The following is a 20830-nucleotide window of genomic DNA, read 5'->3' on the forward strand; positions in this document are numbered from 1 at the left end:
ATAGTTGTAGAGGAAAACAAGCACAGATATTAGGAGAACATGCAGCTCATGTAGAGGACTCTATCTCTGTGTCTAGGTTTAGTGAGAAAGTCACTGAGCCACCATGCTGTCTTTTTCCAACATTTAATGGTGCATAAGATATTTTTTCCAACTTCTTGTACTATTGTATTTTAACTTTAGTGATATATTGCTATTGAGGAGCAAAAATTTGTCAACTATATGCTGAATGTTTTAATGAGCAGCAAATTGTGCAAATACAGCATGATTACAAGATGCTATTTATTCTCAAGAGACTGGAGTGGTGAGGTCTTTTACTGACTGGCTACATCCTATACACCTTAGTAAAAGAGTATTTTAATTGCCGAAACATCTGCAAAATTTGCTGGGTATATATAAAGAAATAATCCTACTGGGATTATGATTTGGCCCTGTATTAAATTTGAATCAGTCATCTGAATCAGAAGTGACTTGTGCTTCCTCCAGCAATATGAAACATGCCAAAGTGAAGATAATTACACTTTCCAATCCATGCCACTTTTTTCTCCGAGGCTGGGAGGTCATAGTAGAGGGTGTGCTATAAATTAATACAAATCTTTCTTTCAGAGGTACTTGTAGCTATTGTGATATAGAGTTTAATGAGAAATCTGCTCTTCTTTGTTTGTGTGGCCAGACTACTAATTGACAAAAAGTCTCTACTATTCAGATAAAACTTAAAAATACAAGTCAATAAATTCACAAAGAAAACTCAAATTAATAATTATTTCTACAATTACAAAAAAAGTTCAAAAATTGAAAAAACAATTAAATATATATGTTATGAATAATGCGTTACCTGGTATTTAAATTGTTAGATTATATGGACTAATTTATCAAAAGAATGAAAAGTGCGATGCTTACATTATTGAAACTGAATCCATTAAGGCATTATTCTCGACCTTACGTGGAAGAATGAAAAAAATCATACAGGCTGCTGGGCACTTACAGTGAGGTGCACTAAGTAAAAGATGGAAGATGGAAGATGGAAAAATATTACATTGCCCACAGGCATGACTAGTAGCTCATTCAAGAATGCCTTGGTATCTTATAAGTGAAGCATGAAACAGAGCATGTCCAAAAGATAAAACCATTGACAAGAAATAATCTAAACAAAGGCCATTTCAGCAGACTACAGTTAGGCCATTGTATATAACCATTACAAATCCAAACATAAAAGTCTCTTACTGTCCTCTTTCAAAAACTCAAGTGCTTGTCCTTGTTTTATCATCATAGCAGTGCCAGTAAAAGACTTTAATAGGCACATTGTTTCTTATCTGTTATAAACACATGCTAGAAGTATAAATGAGAAAAAGAACTTTAAATGGAAGATGAAATGCTAAAAAACAAGAATTACCGTCCTGGTCATAAATAAATTGAATCCATTGAAGTATTTTGTACATTCCAAATTTTATTCACAACGTTGGAACTTTGCTCTTGGATGGTCTTTTTCCTTCTTTATTTTTTCCCTTTTTTATTAGATAATTAGGCTTCTTTAAGTTGGTTACTCTGCAGTTTAGATTAGAGACAATTAGGTCTTTGTCTGTAATGATTGATTCTGAGCTGCTGCTGCTAGTCAGAGTGCAATCCCTAAGGGCAAATAAAACAGAGAATTTTCTGTTTATGAAGGCATTATCTTGTGTCCTCTTACATCTTGATTAAATCTTGCCTGAAGAAGGGGCCTGAGTTGCCTTGAAAACTTGCATATTGCAGTCTTTCTGGTTAGCCAATAAAACTTATCATTTGCTTGACTTCTCACTACATTCATAATGGTTAACACGGTGCAACACCCTAGTACTTGTGTCCTCTTTAAACTGACAGGTTTCTTGGTTATGTAAGGTTTAATAATTCTTTGCATTTATATAGCGCTTTTCTCACTACTCAAAGCGCTTAGCAATTGCAGGTAAAGGGCCTTGCTCAAGGGCCCAACAGAGCAGTGTCCCTTTTGGCATTTTACGAGATTCAAACCGGCAACCTTCTGATTGCCAGTGCAGATCCCTAGCCTCAGAGCCACCACTCCGCCTATCTGTCCTTCTGGCCTTGTTCTTTGGTTTGTTGATCAGTTCTAATAAAAGTGCATAGATTGCTTAAATGATTCCAAAAAATAACTCTTACAATTTGAAAATTTCTCGTTATAACCATTATCCTACATACTTTAATCAAGTTTAATATGATGTGTCATTTTCTTTCCATAGTTAAGCTGTTTAGAAATTTCACTTTCACGAATCTATGCATTTTAATAGAATTTAATTAATTCTTTTATGGGTGCCCCACGATCACAATTTTATTTTTAGTCACATAGGACCAACAAAATCTTTTTTAAAATTTTTGGTGCATTTTTGAATAAAATTGTGTCACTTGAAAATCTTTTTATATATATCTATTTGCAATAAAGACATGTTCTAATACTTCGCAGTACTCCTCCCATGTTGCCACATTCTGATCAAATGCAGAAAGTGAGCCTATTGCCCCACCTGTTACTATCTCCATTTTTATTTTTTTAATTTTTTTTATTTTTTTATTTTATATCCCCACAATCTAGGAAAATAGCTAGAGTTCCCCTGTTGAAATATAATATATAATTAGTACTTCTCTTGATACCATAGTGCATTACTTTACTACTTATGTATACTTTAGTACTGCAAAGCACTTGGTTGCTCTTCTCTTCATGACTTCTACTTTTTTGTAACTTGGTCACCAGAATTGTATTTGTGGTCTAAAGCCCATTATACTGTATAGTCCAAGCATAATGTCCCTTGATTTACTGTATTTTCAACACTATTTACAATATAATCTAATTTACTTTCATTACCTTTTTGAATTACTTCTGCCTAGACAATGATAATGCTATGCCAACACATACTCATAAATCCTTGTCAGAGGTGGCTGCATGTAGGTCAGCATTGCCCATCTAGCATTTACAATTAATGTTCCTTATGCCTAAATTTAATATTTTGTACTTTTATACATTAAATTGTATTTTACTAGTGTTGGCCTAATTTTGAAAGTTGCCTCAGTTTTTTGAAATATACCTGATTGCACATTTCCTTTTAATAATAATAATAATAATAATAGTAATAATAATTCTTTACATTTATATAGCACTTTTCTCACTACTCAAAGCGATTTTTCATAGTGAGTGGAGAGCTGGTACAACCACCACTAATGTGCAGCAGCTACATGGGTGATGCGACGTCAGCCATTTTTGTGCCAGTAAGCTCACCACTCATTAGGTGTTAGGTGGTGAAGGGGATGACTAGGGGGCCAGAATGACTAGGCCATAGAGGGCATTTCAGCCTGAACTTTGGCAAATACCCTGCTCTTTACGAAGGATGTCCAGGGATCTTTTATGACCACAGAGAGTCAGGACCTCGGTTTGACGTCTCATCCAAAGGACAACACCATTTTTACAGCAGAGTGTCCTCATCACTACACTGGGGCATTGGGATCCACATTCAGACCTCAGGGTAAATGTCCTCTACTGGCCTCACAAACACTTCTTCCAGCAGCAACCCAAGCTTTTCATGGTTGATCTCCTATCCAAGTTCTGGCCGGGCTTGAACATGCTTAGCTTCAGGTGGATCACCTGCTCTGAAGTGCATATGAAATTTATTTGAGTTAAATTACAATTGAAACAATATCCATCCATCCATCCATTTTCCAACCCGCTGAATCCGAACACAGGGTCACGGGGGTCTGCTGGAGCCAATCCCAGCCAACACAGGGCACAAGGCAGGAACCAATCCTGGGCAGGGTGCCAACCCACCGCAGGACACACACAAACACGCCCACACACCAAGCACACACTAGGGCCAATTTAGAATCGCCAATCCACCTAACTTGCATGTCTTTGGACTGTGGGAGGAAACCGGAGCGCCCGGAGGAAACCCACGCAGACACGAGGAGAACATGCAAACTCCACGCAGGGAGGACCCGGGAAGTGAACCCAGGTCCCCAGGTCTCCCAACTGCGAGGCAGCAGCGCTACCCACTGCGCCACCGTGCCGCCTGAAACAATATCAGTGCCACTTTTGGGCAAGGAAGTTTCAAGGAAAGTTACTTATATTCGCTAATCATGACACTGGAGAGTGGCGACATGTTTCATGTTGATTAGTACATGCAAGTAGGAACTTCGCTAGAAATCTGTTATCAAGGGGAATTGAGTGTGTGTCATGACATGCCTGTTATAGTCATTATTACAGAGTTTTTCAACCACGTCATGGAAGAAATTAGAACTGAGGCAATAGTATTTATTTAAATGACTACATATGTGTAATAGTGTACAGCACTCTGCACTCTTCACAGTGTGCTATATAAAAATGAAATTAAATGAAATGTTAATTATTTTAACAATACTAAAATGCCATTTTTATCTATGTTATGCTACAACTTTGATATCAGTTCGCTAATCTCGGTCTGTCTGATACTTTCTTATCCATACTTTTTTTCTCTCAGGACCATGTTTTTTCTGTCCCCTTTCCTGAGCTCTCTTTCTTAATTCATGGTCTGGTTTAGGCAATCATATGAGGAGTTTCTTAGAGTCTCAAGGACCTGGAACTTCCAATAGTGGTTTGTGCCCAGAAATGGAATAAGACGATGAGTATCTGGGCTTGCAGGGTCCAGTGCCTGGCATCATAACATATACTGTATGTACATACATATATATATAACGTCCAGTTAAGAGCACTGCAAGCTTTCCATCAAAGCCTCCTCCAATCTGAAGACAGTCACTACGAACCTTCACTCTAATCTAAGCCATTCTACTCCTGCGTTTTTGAGATAGAAACTTGAGAGACATTCATGTTTGACTATAGCAATGCCCCTCTTGTTTATGGAAGGTATGTGAAGACAGGCTGCAAACAGACATGTTTACTTTGACAACACCTTTAGGGCACCTCCTGACAAATTAGCAAATTAAAGCAAATGGAGAGGAACTGGTTGTTCTGAGCATTATGAAACCCTTCTGGGTCCTTCCAACATTCAGCATGCGATTATCCAAACTTCATACGAGTAGCTTAAAATGCCACCACAGTGTAATTGGAATACATGTGTACTTTGTTGTTTAAAGCTAAATACTTTGGCTAGTGCACCATTGTAATATCTCTTTTACTGCTGCATTTTGGGCATTTACATTTCTATATGGTAACTTATGGTGACCAATGCATACACAGTGCTGCAAGCAGGCACAGCTGAGATTTAATATTTTTATTCAAAGACTAAAGTGATAAAGGGGTTTAAAAATACTGGAATGAAGTTTTATCTGATTAAAGCAGAAATCAAAATTATTTTCTTTCTGAAATAATAAAGTTCTTCATTTTATTTCCCAAATTATTGGGAAATACTCATTTATTTGCAGTTTCTAAAATTATACTGTATACACTTTCAACCTTAATCATACCATTCCCTAATCATAATACCTTCCAAAAAGATAGCTTTTTTGCTTGCCCACTATATTAGTCGACTATGGAACATGGATACACCAGAATTCATTTGTGCTTCATTAAAATTGGTACTTTGGAGGGTAGGAGGGGGCTCTATGCAACATAGCTGTGTTACTTTACTGAAAAATTACACTAAAAATTTCCCACATTTTCAGGTAAGAAAACACATGAAGGTATTATTATGCCAAAAGAAAGCAAGGGCTAGTGCAAAAGTTATTAAAAATCAAAATGAGAAAGATAAAATTTAGGACCTGTACAATAGATATCAGAAATAATGTTAAGCTTATTACATGAAGGGTAAAAAATCCTAGTGAAAGATCTCAAAACAAAAGGAATATATTTTAGGGAAACTATAAGGAGAATCGTTAAGCAGAAGTTTTTGCACAGCACGTCATTTGTTACTGTTTATCTAAGACTTGGATGCAAGTAACTACGTGACACCATCCTAAATAGCCAGGGAGCGATTACATCACTAGGCATGTGGCTTGCTAGTCTTGTGACTGGTAACCAGTCTAGCAATAATAAATAACATGTCCACAACTGTGAAAAAATACCACAAAAGTGGAGTAAAAAAGTGTACAATTACACCAAAAAACAATATTACTATCATTATCTATTAAGTTCAAAAAAAACTTCTACTAAAACAAAAATGATAATTATAACAGGTATGATTTACTTTAAATTGCCTACCCCAAGCATTCATAGTCGTCATAATGCCAATGCTGACTCAATAAAGCTTCCCCAATGTTAGCCTCCCCATTCCTGCCATCAACTCTGTCATCTGCGTTCTATGAGGATATCTGCCTCAAGTCAGAGATTCCCTATTCCAGCTTCTGTCTTTGATCTTGACATATGAACACGAAAAAGAATAATTATGTGCATATTTTTCATGTATACATTTTTAAAATTGTGACTCCAGTCTTAATCATTGAGCAATTACAAGCATTTGGTTTTGACTGCTGATGAAACTGTGGTTAAAATGCATGTGTGTATGCAAAAAAAAAAAAATATATATATATATATCTCAACAGAGTATGCTGCACTTATTATGAAGTAGCCTAATAGTAGAAGAACCTGGAAATAATGCTGCTTCTAGTTTCAATGAACAACTCATACACTAAATTGAAATGCATTTTTTCTTTTTACTTCTGCTACTTTGCAAATATTTTAGAAAAGAAAAATCAAACTGTGTATGTTTTCTAAAGGCTTACCTTTTATTACCAGAAAGGAAAAGGAATGAATATTTGTGATTTGAGAGGGTTGAGAAAAGTTCCAGAGCTGTAACGTAAAAGATAATTGAAAATAACACACTTAAGAAATGTTTTCCAGATACTTACAGCAAACATCGTGACAGCAACAGGTCAATGAAGAAAGATATCTCAAAAAGACTAACACCAGCAGCTGAAAAACTAAAGAGTCAAAATAAAAATCACTCATGATATACTATAAAACTCTAAATTTTGAAATTTCTTTTTGAAATTTCTGCATGATAAACATTTAACTACTTATTTATTTTTATTTATTTATCAATTGTTTGATTGATAGGCTGTACTATTTGTCCTGTGAGTCTGTATTGTTGTTTTTTTATGTTTCTGCTGCTGTGTGCATGTGAATTTCCCCTTGGAAGTTTATCTAATCTAATCTAATCTAATCTAAATGGAAATTCTTGCATATATTCACTTATATTTAAATCACAATTGAAATAATATTTTAACAATAACTTAAAGCACTATAATTATACTCCATTGAAAATATAACGTATTGACAGTATACAACTCAAGTGCACTTTGGAGTTTGTACCTTTTTGTTATCTTTCAGCTCTTGATAGAGGCCTGTTGTCTAAATTGCATCCATATTCCCATAGCCCAGGGGTGTCAAACTCCGATCCTGGAGGGCCGCAGTGACTGCAGGTTTTCATTCTGACTCTTTTCCTAATCAGTGACCAGTTTTCACTGCTAATTAACTCCTTTTCCCTTCATTTTTTTAAGAATTCAGTCCTCTGAATTGTTTCTTTTCTTCATTAAATGGCAGCCAAACAGAAATGAGATGTGAAACGAGCCAACAGATGACCAGCTAAATTGGGGCTTCAGATGCCAACAATTTCTTAATGAGAAGCTGATTCTTGCTGTTAATTAAACCCGTTATTTAATTCCATGGCTTGTTGCTGCTCTCATTCTGCCATAGCAGACATTTCCAAAACTGTTGGATTTTCTGTTTTCTCTAAGATCACCGTCAAGATGTTTTGGTGACCTGAGCAGGTAAACTTTACTAAGACCTTCACCTTTCTTTATTTTCTGATATTGTGTGATGGGCACAAGTGAGCTGGTCATAATGCGGCTTGATTTGTGTCTCATTATTGTTTGGCTGCTAATTAAGGAAAAAGAAGCCTGAGTGATGTTAATTCAAATTAAGGCAAAAGAATTTAATTAGCAGCAAAAGCAGGTCACTAATTAAGAAGATGGTTAGAATGAAAACCTGCAGCCACTGTGGCCCTCCAGGACCGGAGTTTGACACCGCTGCCATAGCCTCTAAAGAAAATTATTTTAAAACTAGTTATCTGGGCATTACATGTTGTGGGATATGGCCGGCCGTTCATCCCGGCCTATACCCCCAGGCCACCAGGTGGAACCCTTTGTGCAACATAGAGGTGCCCCGAGTTCCAGCAGGGCATCATGGATAGTGCAGTTTTACATCACAGCCCTGCTGGATACCATAGTGGCTTCCAGGGGACGCTGCAGGAAGGAGCAGGGACTGTTATTTTCCCTATAACCCGAAAGTACGTCTTAGTCACAGTGACAGAGGAAATGACGTACTTCCGGGATGAAGAAGAGGGGTTTTCACTTGACCCGGAAGTGCTGGGATGTCACATGGACTGAGGGATCAGAAGCCCTTCTGGGTCATGAACTATAAAAAGGACTGTGGGAGATCCCAGGGTTAAGCTGAGTCGGGAGGAAGGGTGGCAACGCATCTGGGAGTGGAGGATTGATAATTGATTGGATTATTGTAATATTTATGAGTATAGTGGAGTGGAGGGTGCTTGGTGCACATTATAGTCTAAATAAAATTAATTATTGGACTTTTATCTGGTGTCTGGCGTCTGATCTGAGGGTTCAAGGGAGCGATAGCGCCCCTATTTGTCATAATGTTTATTTGTCTGTAAAACATAATATAACCTTATCTTATCCCTTCAGCGTACCCTACTACATTCGCTTTGCCTCTTTTTCGGTGAAATCACAGAAATGTTCAGGAACTTCGCCAAACTTGGCAAAATACATTGAAGTCAATGGAAACGGGAAACAGAAGTAGTTTTGAGTGGATTATAATGGTGTGATGGTCTTTAAAGTGTTACCAACAGATTGGGAAACATCTGCCAACTATGCCTCCCTGATTATTGCAGCCAAATAGTGACCTAAACTATGAGGCAGCAGTACTAACCAGTGTGCCACCCTGCCTCCCAGAGATAAAATTAATAGAATTAAATATCTGAACAGCAACATTTTTTTAAGACAGGAAATATGAATTCACAAAAACTTTCACCCACAGACTTGATAGCAGATGCTCACCTCTCTCAAACCAAAAATTGGTTTGTTTTTTATTTCGTTTTATTTACTCACTGATGCTGCTACCAAGTAAGCACAACACTAAAGCACGTGATTCTTCACTCCGTCCTGTTTGCATCAACTGCACCACACTTTGGGTAGCACTATTAAAGTGTTAGGCTTGGTATTACACTTTGCTCTCTTTCTCATGGGTTGGGATTGATCTGAACTTTGTTTTGTCAAGTTTGACTTGCTTGTCAGTCAGTCAGTCTTTTTCCAACTTGCTTGAATGGAATGTTATTTGCATTTAATAAATCCAATAAAATGTTAAAAAGGCACAAGAATATATCTCTACAACCTGGAACATTCACCCTGAAGGTCCAAGTGGGTGATGTTGACACCAGTGGGCACCAATAGAGCCTGGCTGTAGATCTCCAGAGCTCTGCTCTTTTACCCTGTAGCTAAGATTAGGATTGTGGGTGGGTTATCTGACTCATATAATGTCAAGTACTGTCAAGCAAGTCAGCTCCATGTTCTTGGAGCTCTAGGGTGAAGGCTCTGGGCTGCAGAGATACCAGACTCCACAGGTCACATACAAGTCCGTACAAGAAGACATTACCTTTAACACACGGATACTTGGACACATTTCCAGTTTCTTACCGTGTGTGCATTTTGTGTTTAAATGTTTTCTCAAGTTTTCACATAATTTATAGACCATTACTAGGATCAACATTTTATACTCTGCAACATTGGCTGGTACAAGTCTTTGATGTCATGCTGACCTCACAAAGAATCATGGGGTATGGGAAAAAAATGTTTGTCTAAGCTAGATGGTAAGTACATATAAAGGTAAACAACATTACTTGTGAATACAGCATATCCACTACAAAAACACTTTGGTGAATTTTACCAATGAAAACTATTAAACACAAGCATTAACAATATCCATTCATCCATCCATTATCCAACCCGCTATATCCTAACTACAGGGTCACAGGGGTCTGCTGGAGCCAATCCCAGCCAACACAGGGCGCAAGGCAGGAAACAAACCCTGGGCAGGGCGCCAGCCCACCGCAGGGCACACACACACACACCAAGCACACACTAGGGACAATTTTAGAATTGTCCAACACACCTAACCTGCTTTGGAATGTGGGAGGAAACCGGAGTACCCGGATGAAACCCACGCAGATACGGAGAGAACCTGCAAACTCCACGGGAAGCGAACCCAGGTCTCCTAACTGCGAGGCAGCAGTGCTACCACTGCGCCACCGTGCCGCCCCATTAACAATATGGTCAACATATTAAACATCATTATATATAACCAACAATAGCAGTACTATGGTTCTCTTAAGAATGCAACACTTGCAAGGCTGTTCAATTGCTGTCTTTTTACTTTAAAGGATAATTCTTTTCTCTTTATGACAGCAGTGCCCTCTATTAACATAAATGAATGTCAGCCTTCTGTCAGCCCTCTAAATCCTTCCTCTTTTTCTACTAAGAGGGCCTGACATTTATGATAACTGCAGGTTCATCTGCCCTCTAGTGTTCTGCAGGAGAGTTGCATGTTTGCATCCAAGGCAAACTTCAATCCATACATCCTGGGTACCCCTGCCCCTAGTCCTTCTGGAAATATGTTGCACATACTATAGAGGGCATGCTTTCCTGTGGCAGTGTCCCTGCTTCTGCACTGGCATGATGACCTACATCATTCACTACTACTGTATGCTTTCAGTTCCCTGGAGCCTTGCAAGGCTTGATGCATCACCAAAGCAAGTGGTTCAACCACCTCATTAGATTATAACTGAAGACCAGTTTCAAAAAGAGAGAGGAGGTGTATGTTCTTACTTTGGTCATTCATTCTGTGTTTTTACTTGAGATTTTGTTGAAAAGGACAATTGTCTTGTATATTCTGGTTCAGGCAAAGCAAGCGTCATGGGAAAATGTCAAGAGAAGACTCACTGTGGCAGCTAGAGCGTGTAGTATGATATGCATGTGTGGGTGTGCATGTGTGTGTGTCCTTGTGTGTACTGGATCCTCAAGAAGGGTAATAGACAGAGGACCACACAGTAGACAGAGAGTTAGGCCTGTGGGCCAAGATTTAATGTTCCCTGGAATGCCAGAAGACAGAGAGACTGGAAACTGCTAGGAAATCATAACCCTGTTAGAACAGAGACAGAAATTCCTGGGGAAGTAAGCAAAATGGAATGAGATGTCCTGGACAAAAGATGGCAACTTTGTTTGGTAGGTGTGCCTTGACTGCATGTTAGAAGATGAGATCAGGGAAGGCAAGGGGTGGCCAACTCTCTCCTGCCCATCTATTAGATTGTAATATCCTACATTATAATATGGGACAATGCTGTTCCTGCGGTGGGTTGGCACCCTGCCCGGGATTGGTTCCCTACCTTGTGCCCTGTGTTGGCTGGGATTGGCTCCAGCAGACCCCCGTGACCCTGTGTTCAGATTCGGCGGGTTGGAAAATGGTTGGATGGATGGATGGACAATGCTGTTCTCTCTAAATGAATGGGCATCTCAGGGGCTTCCTAAGCTGTTTGTCCTTTTAACGCCAGTACAGAGCTCAAGGGTGCAGGGACACCCAAAGCTACCAGAAATGTCTAACCTAATGCCCCAATTCAGGGTGCATTCATGCACACCTACACTCGCATTCACACAGAGCCAATTAAGGGTCAACCTAACAAGCATTGTATTTGGGAGTGTGAGAGAAAAACTGGAGGACTAGGAGGAAAAAAAACAAGTATAGACAATGTATAGACTCCACAGTGTCAACGACCAGACATATTGTACTATTCCAACCAGGAAAAATGTGATGTAGCAGACATATTCACCGTGCCAGTGTGCCAGATAGTTTGGTATACATGGAGTCATTTTTAAATATATTTAGTCAAATCTGATATGCACAGAATAAACTTTTAATATGTAAAGATAAATAAGATGCATATGGAATATATTCTGCAAGTCAAATTTTATATACAAACTCAGACATTTCTGTCATGTTACATTACTCAAGTCTTACATAAATACAGTATTATGATTATTTACCCATTTAATAATGTATTAGTCTTACGTCAAAAAAAATATGGTGATTAACATTTTATGAAAAATCAAATCTTATTTTTAAGATGGCCCTCATTTGAGTATGATGTCATCAGGATTGTTATTTATTTGAATTTACTTTTTACTACCTATTAAGACAATGATATGCTGTAAATAATAGAAATATTTTAACATTCTGTATATACAAGAGTATAATAATTACAAACAACAAGCCACACTTTATTTCGGATCTAGTACTTACAGCCAATCTTTAACTCAAACTTACGGATCTAAATGTCCATGACTTCCTTTTTTTATGCTGTTCCAATATGCTGGGGGCTTTTCACCATGAGAAAGTATGTGAACCTTTTAAAGGGCAGAATTCATTGTGATGAATGATTCCACAGGTCTACAGGTCTCTTGTTAAAGGGTCTGCACTCTACAACCTCTATATCTTCACCTCTGTATCATATCTTTTGTGGTTGATAATATGTTGCTTTAGTTAACGCTGCCTTCAGGTTTTTGCCTGAGATAAGTGTTCAGTTTTGGAGATAATTTGGACAAAATGGTGATGTTCAACCTAAGCTTTGGAAGTCCTCAGAGAAATGCACACTGAACATTTTCAGTTTTGTTCATCTTATGATTGAACTGTCTAAGAACAAAACCAAGTAGCCGTGACTCTGTGACACAATGCATTTTAAACCTGTTTTCTGATCAAACATAACAAAAACTGAATACTTACAGAAGATAAACAGCAAGGCTTTCAAACTTTCCTTGAAGGGCTGTTTCCACTCCCACTCCAAGAAGAACTTTGTTAAACATTAAATGAAGTGATGAAAACATTTTGTTACTTCAGATACAAGCTATAATCTTTGTAACATTTTTACAATAAGCAAATATTAACATCTGTCAAGTTCAATGAAAAAAAAATCACTTACATTTCGTTGAAAGTTTTTTAAATTTTTTAATAGTTTGAAGCAAAAAAGGGGGAGAACAACTTTACTAATTAAAATCACGAATCAAACGGTGGCATACCAGCTGGAACTCCATTGAATAACTCTCTAAAATGACTTACACCATATCATTTTATAAATAAAAACATAAAATCAAATTTCCTCTTTGAGGAATGGTGCAATAATTGTTTAGAATATGCTAATAATTTATTCATGTAATCATTAAATAGCTTGCTTTGCTTCATCTTTGCTCTTTTTTTTAATATATACTGTATGCAGAATCACATGAGGTCTTTATTGCCATATATTTCTCAGTTGTGAATAGGGAAAGGAAACTGAATGTTTGTTTTTAGTATGATGGATTTTGTCCAGCATTTGTTTAATGAACTCAGTGTTTTTTTCCTCTGTATTGCTTGTGTGATTGTGTCTTTCACTAAAATGTGTTACATTATGTGTTTTGTTTTTCTTAAATAAAGTAAAACCCTAGCAAAAATTAATCAGATACTTTCATCCATTATCCAAACCCACCTAGTCCCATTAAGGTCAGAAGGAGCAGAAGTCTATCCAAGAATCATTAAGTACAAAGCAGGAGCCAACCTTGGATGTCAGTCCATCACAGTTCACATTTACTGGGTGTGCATAACCACACTCAGTTATATGTTGGTGAGTTTTTGGATTTGCCGATTTATATAACCTGCACATCTTTGGAATATGGAACCCGGAGAAAAAACACAAAGACTAAGAGAGAATGTGACAACTCCACACAGGCAGGGACTTGAACTCATCTAAGACAGTAGGACTAAGCTGTGCACTGTCGAGCATTCCAAGTTTAAGTTCAGTGCTCTGCATATGCCCAGTTCCAGATTTTTCAGGCTATATTCTTTTTCGTATTCAGTGCTTTTTATGTCAAGTTTTGAGAGAATTTGAAAGGAATATGCAGTTGGAAAACACTGGATTTATCTTGATCTTTTTTTTGCTCTCACATTAGCTTCAGCACTACACAGCATGTAATTATAAACAATTCATTGGATTTATTCATTAGTGAATTTACCACTTTGCTTAGCTTGCAAACCTCTGATAAAGTGGCATGTGAGGAAAGAATTTCCAGTAGAGATCATATGCAACAGGAACCACACCAGTGACATCAAGGTGACTACTGTAGTTTTAGAAAATTGCCTTAAAAGAGATGGTCCATGCACACTAGTTTAAGAGAGAGGCCATCTCTTGGTGTCAAATTCCCTGTTAAAAAGCCTTGCTAAGCTTTAATCAAAGGCTGATTGATGTTAATGCACTACTGATGTGCTTCTGATAGACACTTGTTTTGAGTACCATTGTGTAGACTGGGGTAGAAATCAAGTCTCCAGATACAGAACCAAAAAGTATGCTCTGCATATGACTGTGTTGTCTGACTCATGTTGCATGTTTAAACTGCCATTACTTTTTCAATAATTTTGAGTCTGTTGTTTTGTTGTCCCATTGATTGCATTGTCACTTCATTGGGATAGTATTGTCACAAGCTATATTTTTACTTCAGTTGCACTGTAAGGTATAATGACAATAAACAGAATAAAACTGTAGTGGATGTATTAATAGTCATTAATTATACAGCGTAAGAACTTAACCTTCCTAAACAGTGCGTATCTTTACTATAAATTGTTATGTGGCAACTTGATTTCATACAGAGATCCATAAATTAACTTTGAAATTTAGAAATTGTGAAACTTACAGGAAAAACTGAAAATCATTTAGCAATATAATCTGGAGTTACAATAGGTTTACCATTCTTTTGCAAACTATAAAATGTGGATACAATATCCTGGCAACAATAGAAGAGATAAACCTTAAAACATTACCACCCATATCCTCACATTTAGTTATGGTAAGATTTGATGGACTTCTGACCAGCCTGAAATAAACCAAATTAATAGATAACAATTTCCCCAACAAATATATCTGTCCCACCTTATGGTGTTTTTCATTGAGCAAAACCAATTCTTCTTTCAAAATCTTATCACGTTCATTTATTTCTTTGTCCTGATATCTGCCTAAGTCTCTACAACATGAGTTTGTAACAGGAGCTGATCTCAGACAGGAAACTCCTTCACACCTGCCTTTACAAATCTGCTTAATCTAGTTCAAGATGATTAGGGGCTCGAGTCTATCTTGCCAGCACTGGGTGCAACAGAGTGCAACCAGCTCTGAACACTAGTCCATCAGAGGGCCTACTCATGCATACACCTCGACTCAGTCACCCAGGGCCATTTAGAATTACCAGGTAGCCTTTCATTAAAATCTTTGGGAATACAAATTAGAGTGCAAGTTGTCACACACTCTCGATTAGGGGGCAGCCAATGGGCTCAATGAAGCACGGCAGACTGAGAACTGGGGATTTAAAACAAAGTGCTAATGTCTGTCTCCCTTATTCAGCAGAAAACTAAAGGATTAAAGAGCACACCTTTTGGAGGTGCACCAGAGTGAAGTCCTTTTCAAATCTCACGAACGGTTCCACTTCTGTGTTCCTGCCAGCGAGTGCTTCTCCTTCTGTCCCACCACAATGACTTCACTTCCGGTCCACTCCTGATGACCTCATTTCCAGTTTATTTATGTCATCATCTCCCATCCTCCATCTTCAACATCATTTCATTTGTCTGCATCACTTCCTGCCAATTCTCCATAAAAATCCTGTCAAACCTTGCTTCATGGTCTTTTATGTCTGATTTATTCTGTGAGTATCTGGTATCAATATGGATATGCTTCTCGGACCACCTGACAGTATACGGGGATTTCCCCAAACCTTTATCTGTGTGTCGCCTCTGCTTATTTTCATTACAAAGTAGAAAAACCTATGCAGGCACAGTGAAAATGTGAAAACTCCACAAGGTCAATCACAACATTCAAATCCAGGACTCAGAAAGCATCAATGCTAAACACTGTGGCAGTGTGCCATCCTAAACAAACTGAAATGTATGTGTAATAAAGTCATTCTGACCTACCCTAGTTCACAAGATCTTTAGCCTCTGCAAGAATAGTTAAGTATCTGTAAATTATTTTAGGCAGTAACAAGAACATTATTGTAAGACTAGAGTTAACATAAAAAGGAAGCTTAAAAAGATTTAGGAAACAGCCAATCGAGCAGTGTTTATTTTTATAGCTTTGTTGACTGAACCTACCACTATAGTTATAAAGAAAAAAAAATGACTAAGCTCAAAAGTGCATTAAAAATTGTTTCAGGAATGCAGTACTGTCATCATACAAACCAGGGTTTGGTAAAGAAGTAAAAAAAAAAATTAAAAACCACTTACAATTTAAACAGAAGAGCTGAATGAGACTGCAAACTTTCTACCAGATTACAATATGTTGGAATCCATTTCAGAGGTAATAACTGTAGAGAACTATAGTGGGGGACTGATTTTCAGGCTTGATGTGAATTTTAACATTGAGATCTTGGTAGACAGGTGTAGCGAGCAGGAACTTTAAAACAGCAACGTTTCACCAAAGATGGTATATAGGGGATACTATACTGTATGTTTGGACTCTAAAAGACACTAATGAAACCACATTAGCAAGTGCAATATGAAAAAGAGCTGATGTGACAGCCACTCTAAAGACTGCTCAGGTTCTGTTCTGTGAGGCTAATGAAACTGAATTTCTTCAGTACTGATCAGAGTTATGTTTCTTACACGGAAACCTAATTCAGCACTTCAAAAATATTAAACACAACCGCAAAATCAATCCTGTTAAAGAGTTAAATACATAAACAGATCCAATGGTGGTTCCTACCTACCTACAATAGATAGATAGATAGATAGATAGATAGATAGATAGATAGATAGATAGATAGATAGATAGATAGATAGATAGATAGATAGATAGATGGCACTTGATTACTTGCCATTGGATCCTATTTTACTAAGGGAAGTTCTGCTTGTAGATTGAATAAAATGTAAATGACAGATATAGAAATATAGAAGAAATGTGTGTGGAACTATTTGTTCTTGTTTTTTTTTTTCATCTTCTTATTTAAGATTTAACTTTTTTCTTAGTGATGTTTTGTCCTATGCAGAAAACCCATTTCTTTTACTTTCTTTAGCATTTGCTCGTTTGCTGATGCTTATGATGAAAGTGTCCACTGTATATCTGTGGCTCCATTTTTTTAACTTAAAGGGAGTGTTTCACAAAACAGAGCCAGTCATAACAAAGAAAAGTGTTTACAAATGGTGTAAACAACCACAATGCATTAACTACACTCTCGTTGTCTGCATGACTACAGAAGCTGAAATCATTTCTTAACTGTCACATCATCAGGGGTTTCTTGAAGGCTTTCTTTGAGTAGCATTAATTAAATGCTCTAAACAGGAAAACCAAATTATGAAATGTAATGATGGTTTTAGAAACTAAAAAGATAAAAAACCCAAGCCTTTTCTGGTTCTACCAAGCTTCTGGTGCCAGTGGAAAAGAAGCACTTGTGAATATTCAGTAAAAGCACATTTAACATGAAAATCAGGAAGCTCTTCTTCTCATAATAACAAATCTGGAGTATTCTGTTCATTGAAGTAACTAAAGTGAATACTCCAATAATTTAGATTTTAGCTAACTAAGTAACCAGTGATCGGTTTATCTATAAAATTTCTTTTAGTCTTTTGAACTACAAACAAGCAGCCTCACTTATGAAAACAAACTCTTAATATGCAAAGTTCAAGCTCATGACAATAATAATATTAGGCACATGAGAAAGAAGATGGCTTTCATTGGAAATGGTTTGTATTGCATAGTTTCAGACAACAAATATTGGACATAAGATGTGGTTCCTTTTGTGAACACCAGGGATCAGGATCTGCAATAAATAAATATTTTTAATACAGCCGTGGTCCTTTAAATTTCTAATAAAGGTTAAACTGAAGGTTTTGATGAAACTGTCTAAAAGGTCTCAGTGACAGCCTTTGTTTTTTGTTTTGCATTATTTTAATTTATTTTAAATAGAACCAATTTCTCTTTCTTTCTTTCTTTCTTTCTTTTTTTCTTTCTTTCTTTCTTTCTTTCTTTCTTTCTTTTTTTCTTTCTTTCTTTTTTTTTTTCTTTATGATGCTGTTTCACTTTAAGATTATCACTACAGCATTTCCTAAATTACTGCTTTAACCAATATTTTCGTAGTAATTCCTGTAGGACTTGGGTGAGGTTTAACATGCATAATGTCAAGAATTATACGGCATGAAAAGTAAAATATTCTGTCATTCCTAATGTTTTCCAGACTTTTCATGCTTGCCAACACATGCAACTCATTTGAAATGTTTATTTGCAGTCATATGTGGAATTTCTTTAAATACATAAGTTCCCTCAAAATGTTTTCTTTTGGTCACTAAAGCACATTTAAATGCTCTTGTGCAAATAAATAGATTCAACTAACTGTTTTATTATAAAATATGATTAACACATCTGCCGTCAGGTGAACATCCACGTATTCCTTCAGAGTTCATTTCTGCCACTAAAATTACAATGATAAATGTTCTTGGACATGCTTCTGAAAAAATAATTATATTACGCAACATTACATTGTCAAGCTTGTTTTGTCCAATTCTGGGCCATATGTGACTGGAGCCTATCCTGTCTACATGGCTGGAACCCGCCCTGGATAGGGAGCAGAATGTGGTTGGGTACACACATGTACAAAATGGGGGATTTGGAAGGAAAGTCATAGGAAGAATGTGCAAACACTACACAGACCACAGTTTGGATTTGAACCCATGTACGCCTGACCCATGAAGCAGTAGGGCAAACCATTGCACCACCTATGGTTATATTACATCATCTATCCAATACACCTGACTAACTTTGAATATGATCTATAAATCAATATTTTACTTACAAATGCTTCTATTTATTTATTTAAAGTCAAATATTTATATATACATATAAATATGTATATATATATATTTACAGTATGTGTTGGTCTTTCTAAATTGGTCTTATTTTAGTGAAGTGCATGAGTGTGTCCTCTGATTCACTGGTGCCCCCATGACACAGAATTGCACTGATAATATTTTGGTATACTATATTATGTGTAAAAAAGGGAATACTACACTCTGTTCATGATCTTTTTAATATGAAGCATTCCATACACTTCACACATCCTCCAACTTCCTCAGAGACATGCATATCAGTTTAGCTGTGTGAGTCTGAGTGTGAGTGTGTATGAGCGGGCTCTGCAATGGACTGACATGCTGTTCATGGTTGACCCCCACCTTGCTTCCAGTGCTTCCGGTGTGCTTCTAGCTCCCAAGACCCAAATTTGGATTAAAAGAGTTTCAGATTGTCTTGTTATGTTATGCATCCAATTGTTACAAGTTACAGAAAGAATTTATACACTACGTCCAAGACAAGATATTAAAATGACAATTTAGCAGAGATTTAAAAAAAGCTAACTATGATTCCATAACGAAAAATTAGCAGTAAAAATGCTCCTTATTGTTTAACAACAAAGATGTACTGTTTTCTTAACATTTTATTTTTTCAGAAGTTCATGCAAAAATAGTTAAACATTATTAAACAGTTAAACATTAGTTAAACAATAGTTAAACTTTATTTTATGTATGAAGAATATATAAATATTTAAATATGATTTAAATAACCAATGATAATAATTCTCCAAACAACCAAATAGGTTGCATACTTTAAAGAGATGTGCTATCTTTTCATAAGTAAACTCCGACAGTGCACACTAAAGCACATACATCTAAAATCTTGTTAAGTTTTAATTCATTTTTCTTAAATAAGAAAATTGTTAATTTCTTCTGTTTTCACAGTTCAGAATCAAAAGTATCATATGCTATAAACTTCTAAGTTATACTTCATCAAAGTCTGTTTTTTTGAAATCAGAAAAGTAAAATCAAATATTTTTTCTTACCTGCTGCTGTGGAAACTCCAAGAATTCTACAGATACATTCCACTAAAGTCCAGTAGGCAATGTTAGCCATTCTATCACTGTGCAGTTTTATAAATTACATACTAATTTATTAGTGTAAGTAAAATCCAAACTTTGAATGAAAGACGAAAAAGATCCATAAAAAGCCGAGGCTGGAGTGTAGCTTATACCATGCAGCAGCCTTGTTTGTTTGCTGTTTAACAAACAAAGGCCCTGACTTGCATTATTGTCCAAAGAAAATCTGATTTAACCAAACACAACCAGTTTATTCTGCTTTATGTGTTATTTTAACACAGCAGAGAGAAACAAAGCAATTGACTCCCCCATGTCTCCAAAAAACTTGTTCAACCATTACTTGTAATGCATGCATATGAAGTAGTTAAAATGCAGCAGTTCCTGCAGTAGCTCCAGGATTTGGGATCAAAGTAGGAATGTTCATTAGGTCTACTGCTGGCATCGCATGAGATTTAAAATTAACTGCTTGGTTAATACCTGCCTGACATTTTCTGCATTTCCAGTAAACACACTATTATTTATTAATTTATGAAAACAAACTTTATCTGCCATTGTGTTATTGATTTTATTTATACACTTCTAAGCTGCCTGAACAATAAGTTTAAAACAAGTGAATAAATAAAACATAAATATATCCATATACACATATCCCCATTGTGGTTTAGAACAGGGTGATGAGAAGCAAACAAACTACTCACTGTGGATCACATACTACACATACTACTACATACTATAAAATGGTTCACAGGTGGAGTTTTATCTTAAAAGTATGGAAACAATTCTCTTTGTATGAAAATGTGCTGAGGTGTAAGTTGTACAAATACTAAATCTCATTTTATTAACCCATCTGTTGTAGTAGCTAAGCCATTTGACCTTG

General features: G+C 36.6%; 1 protein-coding gene across 1 annotated transcript in view; it reads right to left on the reverse strand.

Annotated features, from left to right (window-relative positions):
- Positions 1-20262, reverse strand: part of tmem72 (transmembrane protein 72) — a 46214-nt gene extending 25952 nt beyond the window's left edge. Inside the window, exons 1-3 of the mRNA XM_028792856.2 lie at positions 19921-20262; positions 12809-12875; positions 6811-6882 (exon numbers count right to left, since the gene is read on the reverse strand). Coding sequence (XP_028648689.2) covers positions 6811-6882; positions 12809-12875; positions 19921-19990 — 209 coding nt within the window. The 5' untranslated portion in view covers positions 19991-20262. The remainder of the gene's footprint in view (positions 1-6810; positions 6883-12808; positions 12876-19920) is intronic.
- Positions 20263-20830: the final 568 nt, after the last annotated feature.

This window comes from Erpetoichthys calabaricus, chromosome 2 (genome assembly GCF_900747795.2).
Source record: "Erpetoichthys calabaricus chromosome 2, fErpCal1.3, whole genome shotgun sequence".
NCBI lineage: Eukaryota > Metazoa > Chordata > Cladistia > Polypteriformes > Polypteridae > Erpetoichthys > Erpetoichthys calabaricus.